Source organism: Bidens hawaiensis, unplaced genomic scaffold, assembly GCF_021521415.1.
Source record: "Bidens hawaiensis isolate Kalapana, Puna unplaced genomic scaffold, B.hawaiensis_p1.1 tig00020919_1, whole genome shotgun sequence".
NCBI classification, from domain to species: Eukaryota; Viridiplantae; Streptophyta; class Magnoliopsida; order Asterales; family Asteraceae; genus Bidens; species Bidens hawaiensis.
In genome coordinates, this window is record NW_027493230.1 from 34,654 (window position 1) to 48,479 (window position 13,826).

Consider the following 13,826-nt stretch of genomic DNA (forward strand, 5'->3'; position numbering starts at 1 on the left):
CCATTATTGTATGATGATTGATCTACAACATTTATCTTTACTATTTCAGTATTTTGAGTGTGAATAAACAACTTATTGTTGATGGGTTAATATTGTAAATATGTAGGTTCCAAAGGGGCATGTTTGGGTTCAGGGAGATAATATTTATAATTCTTATGATTCGAGGAATTTTGGACCGGTTCCTTATGGGCTGCTTAAAGGGAAGATTTTCTGGAAGGCAAGTTTATCTCGTCGTTTGGATCATCATATTACATCTTATTTTGTTATTGTTAGGTTATAAAATTCAATTAGGCTTGAGAGTGTATATATAAATGTTTACAGATATGGCCCACTAGTGCATTTGGGTCAGTTGCAAAGAGACCAGAAACTGTTGACCCGGCCCTTAAGGTACGTTCTGCACACGGCATTTAACTTTGTTTATATGTTTCTCGGATGGTTCTTATCATATAAGAAGGTGATTATATTGTCCTCTAGTTTTGTTTTCTTTTTTTGTTGAAATTTTGGTCATATTTGTTTTGGTCACAGGATTTGGAGCAGGCAAACCAGTCATGATAATACAGTAGAGTTGTGAGTTTATCATGCCTTCAATACTGAGAATCCTTTGAAGGGTTATTTTTCTGATATTTTTTACTAATAATTGGAACATATACACTTGTTTGCCTTTGAGGGAATGCATACCAACTGTTAAATTTGGGAATAATACCATTTGTCCTATTGAAGTTTTGCTGTTTTATCATGTGGTATGGATTTGTTTGTTTTTTTAGTATCTTCAGTTTCATGTTCAATAACATATGACCGGTTGAATACTACGTCAAAACGAGTTTGGGCCAAAATAAGTATCTTTTTTATACTGCTAGCATCAACGAAGAACGTTTTTTATATAAATCTGATAACAAAACAAAATCTGTTTTTGTAGAGCCGTGTTTGTAACATATTTGTAACTTTGTAACCAAGTTAAAAAGTTTTATAAAATATTAACTTGCAAAATAAAATACTCTTTTAGGTTTAATAAATCAATTTCGTAAACAATTTTCTTGTGCGTGTTATGCTGAGGTTCATGCTTACTACCAAAATAATCCTATCATTTTATGATAAAAACAAGAGTAAAGTGCCATTTTCGTCATTGTGATTTGGCAAATAATACGAATTTAGTCCAAAAAGTTTATTTTTTGCATATGGACCCTCCACGTTTCCTAATTCTTGCCAATTACATCCAAATCACTAACTCCGTTAAATTGAATCGTTAACTCAGGGGTAGACATGTCTTTTCACTCTTTCTTTATTACATGAGTACAGTGTCAAATTCGTCCCTGAAGTTTGGTTACATTTGCTAATTTTGTCCAAAAATATTTTTTTTTTCGCAATTATATCCTCGATGTTTCCCAACTGTTGTCAATTTCGTCCAATTTGTTAACCCGGTCTAAATTTAACGTCAACTCAGGGGTGTTACTGTCCTTTTACATATTTGTTTACATTGTTATTATTGTTACGCTGAGCTAAACCCCTTATATGACTACAAATAAAGAAGAATAAATAAACGGATAATATATTGGATTCAAACATAGGAATCGTGAAATGTTACATATGTCATCAAACAAACACATAATAACAATAATGTAAACAAACATGTAAAAGGACAGTAACACCCATAAGTTAATGTTGAATTTAGACCGAGTAACAATTTGGACGAAATTGGCAACGGTTGGGAAAAATCAAGGGTCTACTTGCGAAAAAAAATATTTTTGGACGAAATTCGCAAATATGACCAAACCTCAGGGACGATTTTGGCACTTTACTCATATAATAAAGAAATGGTGAAAAGACATGTCTACCTCTGACTAACGATTCAATTTAACGAGGTTAATGATTTGGATGTAATTGGCAAGAATTGAGAAACGTGGAGTGTCCATATGCAAAAAATAAACTTTTTGGACTAAATTCGCATTATTTGCCAAACCACAAGGACGAAAATGACACTTTACTCCTTACTCTAAAAACAGTATAAGAACTTACCGGATTGCCTTTTGATAAGAACGATAATAAAAAACGATTGTATCGTGATTTTTTTATCAAGTATTTGCTTTGTGAAAAAAGTAATTTAATATTGTTTATTTGATAGAGATTAAATAGTGAGTCTCGTTCTGTAAATGTATTGAACGAACATGAACATGGGCATTCTTGTGTTCGTTCATTTCACTTTACACAAACACGAAAATTTAACCAGACAACTAGTTCTCGTTTAAAAAATTAGCTTGTTCATGGTCATATATGGTCGTTCATATAAATCCAAACGAACATTATTGAAGATACATAAGCGAACATACTTAAATGAACAAAATTGAATAAATATAAAACATTGAGTAGATAATTCATCCAAAAACGACACAAATGAACAAGTGAATCATATGTTCATGTTAGCTCATTTATTAAAAATGAACTTAGATAAAAGTTTCTACTGAACAATTTATTAGTATTGATGAGCAAATGGTACCGGTTATGAATGAATGATACCCAAGTTTTTAGGACCCTTGCCCAGGTCTTCCTACTCTCCTCTTCGTCCTCATTGCTTCTTTGATCGCTCGCAGGTTCGATTCGCTGGTTATTCACTTGTTAGATTCCGTGATTACAGATCAGTTTGGCTTTTAATGTAGTCTTTCCGATCAGGTATGTTAATTGCCAAACTACCTGCTTTGTTTGTACACTTCCGATTGCAATTGCAAACTAGGGTTTTTAAGCTCTTGAATCTATCTATAATTATAATTATGCGTCTTATTTGGCAATTCAAATCAACACGCATTACCAATTTTTTAATTCCAATTAATCAACCAAATTTTATTTTAATAACTCTCTATGTAGGAGTTACTAAGAAGATGGAATGGTTCATATTATTTACTTCGGTAGCTCTTATCTGGTTAGCTTCACTCTGCAAATTCATCCTTCATGCATCATCATTTTACTCGTACCAATCTTCCTTCTTAAACAACACTGGTCAGTGATCCCAGATACATATGCTGCTATTGTAACGTTTAACTTATATTACACTTTAATAATTGTTTTCTGAATGTATCAGCTGAAAAGAGAAACGTCCTGCTAGTCATCGCCCATCCCGATGATGAATCCATGTATGAATTATAATAATACTCTTTCAAATTTATTATTGACTTTATGGTATTGAACTATATTATTTGCAGGTTCTTTTCACCAACAATCAATTGGCTGACTTCAAGAGGGCATAACGTGCACATATTATGCATGTCAACTGGTAATATATTGTGTAACTATATTACTATAAGAGTTGCCAATGTGGCATGTATTTGATGTTGTGTTTTGTTAATTGGCTTGCAGGTAACGCGGATAATATGGGAAATGTTAGAAAAGAAGAGCTTTATAGAGCTTCTGCTGTCCTTAAGGTGATATATTTTGTTACACAATATTATGTATAAGTTTAATTTTGTTGCTTATGATAGTTACTTGGTCATACAGGTTCCCATTCAACAAGTGACAGTAATGGATCATCCAGATTTTCAGGTTTATTTCTTTTGCTACTAAAAAAAATATTAATCTGTTTTTTATTTCTTGCCTATGAATAATATATTAATACCTGTTTGAATTTATCTTCAGGATGGTTTTGGGAAAATATGGAATACGAGTTTGCTATCAAAGATTGCTGAGAAGAAAATTAATGATCACGCAATTGACATTGTAAGTTCCGATCTCTCTAATTTTTTGCATTTCACGTTTTATAACATATAAAAGTTAACCTTATATAATTTGTTGCAGATAATTACTTTTGATAACTATGGTGTATCAGGTCACTGTAATCACCGCGATGTACACCATGGTGTGCGGTAAGTGTCATTGTTGTATAAAACTTTTCTGCAAATTTAAATTAGCAGTTAAGATTTAAGAAATTATTATATAAATAATTGGTCTCCTTTTAGAAGGTTTCTGCTTGATGCTGCACAAGAAGATATTGAAGCATGGGAACTGGTATATTTTTCTTTCCCATTTTTTAATGGTTGACTTTCTCTTATGTTTGACTTTTCAACATGCCGTGTGTGTTCCCTCAGGTGAGTACTAACATAATCCGCAAGTACAGTGGGCCAATTGATATATGGTTTTCTTTATGGAGTGCTCAAAGTTCTTTAAATGGACAAATGCATTGTGTGCTAAATGAATATCCACGTCGCAGTTATGCTGCGATGTCACAACACTTGAGTCAATGGGTATGGTATGTATCATAAGTTGACACTTGTGCTATAGAGCTTGTGGTTTGGCAAAAAAATATTTTTGGACGAAATTCGCAAATATGACCAAACCTCAGGGACGATTTTGGCACTTTACTCATATAATAAAGAACTAGTGAAAAGACATGTCTACCCCTGACTTAACGATTAAATTTAACGAGGTTAGTGATTTGGATGTAATTGGCAAGAATTGAGAAACGTGGAGGGTCCATATGCAAAAAATAAACTTTTTGGACTAAATTCGCATTATTTGCCAAACCACAAGAACGAAAATGGCACTTTACTCTTATTCTTTTTTGTCCAAATTTCACTAACATTTGTGCATATTTTCAGGTTTAGAAAGCTTTTTGTATCATTTTCAAGTTATACATATGTAAACACTTTGCGGAAGATTAACAAATAGGCAACCGGGAAGATATTTGCAGTCGACTAATAGTAGTTTTAAATTTTTGTGTACTTTTTTTTTTAAAGTTTATTGATGTTGGTAAACAATCCTTTCAGAGGTTTGCATCATCATACCAGGGTTTTGTTTATTTTATTGTTTTATGAGATTATTGTATACAATATTTTGATTAACATAGCATCTGGTTTATGTATTATGTTACCCAACAGCATTGGACAGAGTGTTTCTAGTTGAAACCATGTGTTAACAGTTTGATTTTAATCATGATTCTGATGTAGTTATAACTGTTTAGTTTGCTACTTTGCTTGCTAAGAGTTGGAATGAAAAATTGATAGAAGATTGTTAGATTAGTTTATAGTAGTAAATAACATCCGATCCGATTTATGCACATGTAATCTTTTGTTGCTTCATTCAATTGATCCGACATTCAAAACATTGATTTTATCATTTTTAGTATTGCAAATGAACACAGGACGAATGTCTTATAACTTGTTTTCATGAATTATGGCTTTGTGAGGGATCAAAACTAGAGTTGCTAAAAAAAGTTTGCAAAAACTCTCGCTTGAAATTGCATAGGCTCGGCTCGTAAACGAGCCGATCCTGAGCCAAGGTAAGCTCTCGTTTTCTTGTTGACTCGCTTGTTTAAATTAAAGCACAAATTTTAACACAACCCTAATTTATAAAAAAAATATTACATACACACACATCAATAAGTATTAAAAATACAAACTTTGAAAACACAAAATCAAACGAGCTGGCTCAACGAACTACAGACTAACTTGAGTTTTTTGGCGGTCGAGCTCGAGCTCAACGTTTTAGTTCGTTAACACAAGCGAGATAATTCAGCTTTCTTCGGGTTATAAATAAGTTAAGCTTTGCTAGCTCGTCAAGCCTTATCAGGAGTGGAGCCCACCATGGTGTGGGTTTTACACTAGGGGTGTGAACGAGCCGAGCGTGAGCTTGACTAGGCTCAAGTTCGGCTCAATTCAAGTTCTTTTTCTAAAGCACGAGCTCGGTTGTGAGTTGTTTCTTCAAGCTCGACTTGCTTGTTATTTACTAATTTATATATATATATATATATATATATATATATATATACCTTTTTAATTATTTTCATGTATTTTGAGAAAAACCTTAAACTAGGCTTAGTTCATCTTGAACTCGTGTTGTACCTTACGAGGTTGTGTACTGTAAATTAATACATAGAAGTCCAAAAAAGAAAAAAAAAAGAAATAAAAATAAATAAGGCTTGATAAAACTCGACAAACCTAAATGAGCATCCATTATAAGGCTCGAGCTCATGCTCAATAACTAAACAAACTTTATTTGAGGTTGAGCATGTTAGCTTGTTTACACCCTTAAACTCTAGTCCATTCCCTAACCCAAATGTAATTATGCTATATAACAAATGACAAGTTTGGTGTCGCAAGTGCCCTATTGGGCCATTTGGCGGCACCGAACTGGCCCACAAATTTTGTTTTTGTTTTTTAGTTCAGTCATCATAATAAACGTAACGAAAACAGACAGAACGCCAATATTTTTTCGGTTCCGGTAGTATAACGAACGTGACTGACCAAATTCCCGTAGACTCACTGTTTCAACGCCCGGGATCGAAAACGGTTGGGTTTTACCAACACTTGAGTTTTACCGACTGACCCCTTTGTTGACTACAAATGAAGTATTGTCTTTTACTCTGTAGTCTGTACCTATTTTCCCAAGCAAACTTTTATACTATCGTGGCAGACGCATACACCTTCCATCCATGGGGAAGACACCTTCATCTTCCGCAACTGCTGAATCTCCTACCACAACACCTCACACTCATAGGTGGTATCTTCAAATTAATAATTATAATAATCACAATTTCAGTAATGTTTTAGTTGTTTTTTCGTAACTGGTTCCTCCTTTTTCAATTTTACAGGAAAATGGCGTTGAGGCCAAGGCCAACTGTGACGATGAAAGAAAAAGAAATTAGTACCGAAAAGAAGAGACCTAAAATGGGGGCAAATAAGAATAAGAAGAAGAAATTAGATGATGCTAATAAACCTAAAAAGCCACCCACAGCCTTCTTCTATTTCCTGTATGTTTCTCTCTGTTCAATTCTATGCTATCATTTACTTTATTACCCTGCACTGCATATGTTGTTCAATTATAATTAGGGTTTCTTTTTGTTTTATGATTTCTCTTTGAAACGAGTTAAAACAGAAAGCTGAAGGGGCTAAGTGAAAGAGCCAGATTAATTATAATTAGTATTTTATTAATACTTGGAATGTTTCGAGTTATCGGTTAGTAAGTTTGTTTATTTGCATGTTTATTGCTGATGCATCTCGGGTGACATTAGTTAATAGATAGTTGTTTGTAATACGTTTATATTTCATGTCGTTCATGTTTATGCTTATGTATCCTGAGTTAACAAACAAGGGTGTTCAGGTTTTGTTCAAGTATTGATTGTAGTCAGTTTTTAATCAATACAACAAGTGTTTGAAGTATTTGTGTGACTGTTCTACTCGTTTATTGCTTGTTATTGTTAATCAAGGGGATTCGTCACCCTTGATATTTCGTATTAGTCTCGTCAAAATCCATCTAGGGACCTACATTTATCTTATTAGTTTGAAAGTCCAGGAAGTAGGAGTTTGAGCCATAATATGTTTAGGAAGTTAATTAGTCTTGGACCTGATTTCCAACAATTTCAATTATTTAAGGGAGGATTTTCGTAAGGAATTTCAAGAGCAAAATCCAAATGTCAGGTCAATGCGTGAGGTGCATACACTTAACTCTATTTCATTGTTTTCTTTAACTTCTCAAAGTGATATTATTTGTGTTTACTAACTCATTTACCAGATTGGCAAGGCTTGTGGAGACAAGTGGAAGATTATGACTTATGAGGTTTTGTATTGTTTTGAATTTATATCTTAAGCTGTTTTACATAACATTAACCAACAATAACTTTGTCAACTGATGAAGAACATCCATTTTAAAAATTTTTACTAGATGCATAACTATGTGTAGTTAAAACTCTTGATGGTGTTTATTATAGGAGAAGGTCCAGTACTATGATATTGCAACAGAGAAACGAGCAAAGTTTGAGAAAGCTTTAGCAGACTATGTTAAAAAACAGGTACGCATGTTTTCTCAAAGTAACTACCGTCTTGTTGTAGCTTATTAGCATGATAATATATTATAAGTATATAATTGCTGTATTGTGTATTGCAGCATTTGTGTTTATACTCATCGACAAATATATTATTTCAGGAAAACGGGGAATATGATAAGTCTGATGACGACTCGGATTACGATGCATGACTATGTTGCTTTTGACCTTGTAGAGATTCTATGTAGCTGTGACAGGTATTTTGTACAGTGAAATATTGAAACATGTCTTTCGGTACAAAGTACTTGTAAATCATCCTCTGTGTACATTGTGGATTGGAGAAGAAATAGAACCGGAACATAAATGGGGATTTTTATTAACATTGCTTTGTGCTGCTATCGGTTTAATGAAACCAATACAATATTTTGTAATGGTTTCTTCGGAATCAAGCATGCATGTGCTTTTTAGATCATAGCCAGTCACATGCAAACGTCCCTGTGATACGTGCTCGTACATGTGCTCCTACTGTCAATACCATGTAGACAAACAATGCTAACACATGCAAGTAGTGGAGTGGTGGTGCATTGCTCTCTCTTCATTTCAGGCTTCATTTCATATGTAAAGGCTATATAATGTTGTTCCTATGTGATGGTAGTTCAGAGAAATCAATGCGGCTCTCTATTGAGTAGAGTTGTTTATATACCTCCCCCCCGCGTTGCTCTGAGTACGCATTTTATGTCGTTTATCATGTTGTCTAGCCGTTAACAGGTCTACTGATCGAGATCTGTCCTGATGTTGTAGTGGAGCCAGGCTATACATCTGGGAGACATGGACCCAGTGGTTGAATAATTTGTGACAATGATTCCAATTATATTTTTCTATCATGAAAGTTGAAACTAAACTAAAGAACTAGCAGACTACTAGACTTATACTTAAACCTACTAGATTATAAAGGACATAAGTTAGGTATGTATGAAGTTACAGAACCCAAAAGTAATAAGCCAAGACATCTTAGTGGAACTCTTTCATTGAGCAAACAGCCATAGGCGTTTTGTCCCAACTTTTGGATAAAAAATTGATCGTCTGAGCATCGATCTCAATGTTGGCGGTTTTCCAAAAGTTTACGAGTTCTAGATTTTTCCCTTTTCTATGTATAAACCGTGTGAATCTTTGATTTGAGTAATCCAAATTAGACACCACCTCTTAAATTTGGATTTACTCTCTAGTCTATGTTTTGAATATTATCAGATTTTCCTCGAGTATTTTGTTGTTATTTCTAATTCTGCTCTATGTCAAGCTCATGCATTGGTGATAATCAGACGCGCATATCTACGAATGAGTTAAAGCATGTCTTAAAATGGAGTTATGCAGTGTTCAAACCGATCTCTCAAAGAGTACTCTACAACCTAGCAACCACAAGAACTATAGAAATCTTCATCATCTCATGTCAAACAAAGAGTTAAAACTCTAGTAATACAAATTTGAAACATCAAAGTAGTCACGAAACAGCACAGTTTCATGATAAGAAAGATACTAGACAAATTAAATGCAACACATTAGAAGAAACACGCCACGAAAGACACAACAACTGCAAGCATAGCTGGCACTTGTAACGCCATTCCAGCGCTCTCCATTGATGGGGAAGGTGCCGGGGCGGCCCCAAGCTCCTGAGCCATGGTTCCACAGCTGGTCAAAACCATGAGGACCATGATTGTAATGGTGAGAGAAGTGGCTAGCTTAATGGTTTCCATTTGTTAAAAGAGTGTTATATTAAATTGTAGAGATTAGTTTTGAGTAGTTTGTGTGAGTGAGTGAGTGAGTGAGATTAATGGGTTTTATAGAGGTGGTTTAGTGGGGATTAAGAGAGGAATCTAACAGCTAATCACATAGGTAATATTGTTTTTAAAGCAAAGGCATAATCATTTGACAGTGAGTGGTGTCTAATGCAAACTGTTAAAACTATCTGTATTCCATTTGGCCATTGTCTTCCAGACTGGACAATTTGTTACACCCTGATTATATAAGTAAATTAATAAAATAATCTAGAATATTATAATAATATAAAGCAAGAATGATAAAGAAAAGTTTAGTAGAAGTAACTATCCCACACTAAAAATAGAAAAACCCAACACAACTCTATATTAGGGGACAAAATAACTTCCAAAAATTAATCTTTCAACTTTTTTTTAATATTAGATTATAGGTTATTATTTTTTTTTGTTATGTGATGTAGTTTTATATAATATCACATGTATATATGATAATACCAGTTTTAGAGCCCGTGTCACACACGAGATAATTAATTTAAATTATAAAATTACAAATAAAACAAATAATTACATAACATATATGAAAAAATGTATTGCATCTATGCTTGTATCTATGCTATGTATACATAAATTATATATATCACAAAATATGTTTTTAAATGAACTTAATAAAAAAATGCACGTGTAAAAATGTACCCGATAACGCTCTTTCTATTGAAAATTTCATTCTTAGTGTCATATGTGTATAATTGAAAGAATTTTGGTTATTAACCAATTTCGGGAATAAGACTTCTCAAAGAATAGCATCTAACCACTCAACCTAAATATAGAATAAGTGTTACCTTTGTTGATATATTTATCAATTTACCACCCATCGAAGGAAAGTAGAACATTAAATTGTAACGACGGATGTTCTTCAAAAACTATGTTTTTCTGAGCTACACCATGAAAAAGATCTTGATAAATTTCAGGGAGCTTATCGACTTTGTCATAATGACAACATAAAAAATAGCATGTTAACTCATTCTAGTTTGTGAATATTTTGCTTCATTTGAGCATAGTTTTGCATGACATGCTTTCCATACAACGTTCTTAAGCATATATTTATAATTTAATGATTAAAATGTTACTTTGTAAAATGAAAACATATTCGGGTTTTGTTTTTCTTTACAATCTTCTATAATATACATAGTACAATATGTTGATAACATTTGAAATTATATTATTTTCCATCTTTGACAAACATGGTTTATTGTTGATTTTTTGATTTCACCTTGTATTTTTGAATACATAGTAAATAATACGTTATATTTATTTGTATAAAAATGTATAGATATAATATAAATTGAGTACAAAAGGAAAGCGAATATTTATTGATCTATTACATATATTAGGGTTAATTAAGATATTGGTTTTGGAGGGAAAAGTATTGTGAAAATTAACCAAAAGATGACAAGTGTCCATAATTATTTTACTTTATTAGAATATAGGTAGATATGGTTTCTCAAATTTGGTTTTGTCTAAACGTTTGTTACGACATATCTAGCCTTTTTTTTTGCTCCTGCTTTGTGTGTTGCATAACGTTTTACAACTCCGTCCAAGAGATGCGAAATTTGTGATGATTACACGTTAACTCAATCGTTCATTATAAAGGCTGTTCTTCTTTCCTTTTATGTTATTAAATGACTTCAATAACGTGAGCCATGTGGCAGTATTATTCATGTAATGTTAGTGAATTGTGAGGACATGTATACTAAGAATGAGGTGTGTTATCATATACCATATGTATACCTTTAATGTCTGTGAATAATATTTCCACATTAATGCAATACAAAATACAATGACACTTTCAATAGTATGTTGTAAAAACTTCAATATCTATTGCTGTGGGACCTATGCAGTCTCATTTTGTTTAAACAAACTGCAAATGCATCAATGCTAGCAACAAACTAGAATTAAAAGGAGGAATTACGTAGTGGCTGGAATAGATGAAAATTTCCGACATGATACGAAACACGACAAGAAAATAGTCAAGTTTAGAGTTGTCATATCTAGTCCTTTAATAGTATTAGGTTGACATGTTTAATCAAATTGGCCGTGCCCAAGGGGCATATTTAACCCATTTAATTACTAGGTTGACCCGCTAACCGATAATTTTGCTCGTCTAACCGATTTTATACAATCCACCAACCTGATTAACATGTTTACAACATGATTACCACTTGTTAATCCGTCTGACACGCTTAAATAAATAGGTTAAACATATCGGGTTCAGCTTACACAACATTAAACATGTCTGCTTAGGGTTGATATTTTGGACATCAATAAAAAAGTATGGGTGTGTGTTCATGTTTAGGTTCACACCCCTAGGTTGTACCGGTCACATTTGAACATTGGCCTTGGCAATCTAAGAGTTTTGTTCGGATGGAGTGTGTATATATAAGAGTTATAAAGAGTTTAACAAACAAATTTACCCAGTAAAATATCACTAATAGCAAGACACTGATAAGTAGGATGCCGATAAACCTTTCCTCTAGCTTGGAAGATAGAAAGACGGCCCCTGTTTGTCAAATAGTGGATCACCTGAGTAGCAACACATCTAAAAAGGTCATAGCCTCATGGTCATAGATTTCAACTATTAGAGATAATATCTTTACCACAACTAGAAGGTATGACTTGATTACTTTCAACATAATGTTTTCCCATGGTTTTCAAAAATGGCAATATAAACAAGTGTTTTAAAATCAAAACTGAAGTGAAATGCTCCATTCCCTCTGTACAATATTGCAATTTATATAAGATCATTCAACGTTCACCTCCAGTTCCATATATATTATACAACCATCACACCCACGAAGTTGATTTATATATAATATATGCAAACTCGATATGGGTTCCTATAGTAATTAGGCTCAACAACCGGATGTTGATTTTGTTTATATTTGAAATAAGTTCAATTGTAGTTGGATAAGTAGTGACATGCAAAGGATCCGTCGTCGTTATCGTTCAAGAAAAACCATAAAATCTTCATCATCTCATGTTCAGATAGAACATTGGTTACAAATGCAGAATTAAACTCAAGTTTGAAACATATTAGCAAATATTGTGTGAATATTTGTAATTATAGTATTCAGCATATTCTTAGGCATAATATTGTAATTATAGTATTCAGCATATTCTTAGGCATAATAGTTACCATAGATTGGTTCCCTTCCAAAGTTATCGGATATCATTGTATTATAAATTGCAATCTCAATTAATAGAATATTCATTCAGTAAATTATTATCATTCTTATATGGTATCATAACCTCCGATCCTATTTTACCTCTTTTTCTTCCTACCATGGACGCCACCCTTCACCCCGCAATGGCTGTCACAAACATCAAGAATATGATCCCTCTCATTCTTGAAGATGAATCCTCACACTTCACCACCTGGACCGCTCTCTTCGAAGTCCACTGCCGTGCTTATCAGGTGTACGAACACCTGCTGCCCCGCACACCAGCACCCGTCCCACCTACTTCCTCGTCAGCCGAAGACATAGCCAAGGCCCTCGCTGCCAAGGTTGCGGCTGATGCTCTCTGGTCCCGCCTAGACGCACTCGTTTTGCAGTGGATCTATGGCACCATCTCCAAACCTCTTCTCCATATTATCCTGATTCCCGGACAGACCGCTTACGAAGCCTGGCTCGCAATCGCAAACCACTTCAATGACAACAAGAGTACTCGTCAAATTCTTCTACAACACCAATTCTCAAACATACACCTTGAATCGTTTCCGAACATGGCTGCCTATTGTCAACATGCCAAACACCTGGCCGATCAATTGAACGGTGTGGGTGCCCCGGTTGATAATCAACGTTTGGTCTCGCAACTCCTAGCCGGCCTCACCGAAGCATATGAGAGCATCTCCACGGTGTTACAGAATCGTGACCCCTTGCCAGATTTCAGTGAATGTCGCTCCCGTCTCACTATGGCCGAATCCACGAAGAAATCAGTCTCCGCCAGGGCAGCGGCCTCTTCGGCCACCGCCCTTGCTGCAACCACCGTCTCACAACCTCCTGTCGCCGCCTCCTCGTCTACTCGCAGCCGCGGGAACAGCCGACCAAGAAACCGGGGACGGGGTACCAGCCGTGGGGATCGCTCCAACACCAACCACCCTCAACACCCCTACATTGTGTTCCCGAATTCGTGGACGGCCAGCCAATGGAGTTCGCTTATGCAACACAGCCCACCACCCGGCACCACACCATGCCCTTACCCCTCTGCTCCTCGGACCAATACCTCCTCGGCTGGCATTTTGGGTGCAGCCCCGG

The 13,826-nt window shown here is 34.6% G+C and overlaps 2 protein-coding genes across 2 annotated transcripts; both read left to right on the forward strand.

Annotated features, from left to right (window-relative positions):
- The first annotated feature begins 2,870 nt into the window (after window positions 1–2,870).
- Window positions 2,871–4,683, forward strand: LOC143562188 (uncharacterized). The gene is made up of 10 exons (XM_077050072.1): window positions 2,871–2,988; window positions 3,071–3,122; window positions 3,192–3,262; window positions 3,346–3,410; window positions 3,484–3,528; window positions 3,622–3,702; window positions 3,781–3,848; window positions 3,942–3,990; window positions 4,071–4,231; window positions 4,581–4,683. Exons 1-10 carry the CDS (start codon window positions 2,871–2,873, stop codon window positions 4,648–4,650), a joined length of 780 nt encoding a protein of 259 aa, XP_076906187.1. The 3' UTR covers window positions 4,651–4,683.
- A 1,729-nt stretch (window positions 4,684–6,412) lies between these two features.
- Window positions 6,413–8,213, forward strand: LOC143562189 (high mobility group B protein 14-like). Its single transcript, XM_077050073.1, has 6 exons — window positions 6,413–6,477; window positions 6,572–6,730; window positions 7,353–7,410; window positions 7,492–7,536; window positions 7,688–7,768; window positions 7,903–8,213. The coding sequence occupies exons 1-6, from the start codon at window positions 6,413–6,415 to the stop codon at window positions 7,951–7,953; spliced, it is 459 nt and encodes a 152-aa protein (XP_076906188.1). The 3' UTR covers window positions 7,954–8,213.
- Window positions 8,214–13,826: the final 5,613 nt, after the last annotated feature.

Excerpts from the sequence above, each read along its gene's own strand:
- LOC143562188 (XM_077050072.1), top strand. The coding sequence starts at position 2,871 with ATGGAATGGTTCATATTATTTACTTCGGTAGCTCTTATCTGGTTAGCT. Across the intron at positions 3,411-3,483 it reads GAGCTTCTGCTGTCCTTAAG|GTTCCCATTCAACAAGTGAC; the intron begins GTGATATATTTT and ends TTGGTCATACAG. Across the intron at positions 4,232-4,580 it reads CACTTGAGTCAATGGGTATG|GTTTAGAAAGCTTTTTGTAT; the intron begins GTATGTATCATA and ends GCATATTTTCAG.
- LOC143562189 (XM_077050073.1), top strand. The coding sequence starts at position 6,413 with ATGGGGAAGACACCTTCATCTTCCGCAACTGCTGAATCTCCTACCACA. Across the intron at positions 7,537-7,687 it reads GGAAGATTATGACTTATGAG|GAGAAGGTCCAGTACTATGA; the intron begins GTTTTGTATTGT and ends TGTTTATTATAG. Across the intron at positions 7,769-7,902 it reads CAGACTATGTTAAAAAACAG|GAAAACGGGGAATATGATAA; the intron begins GTACGCATGTTT and ends ATATTATTTCAG.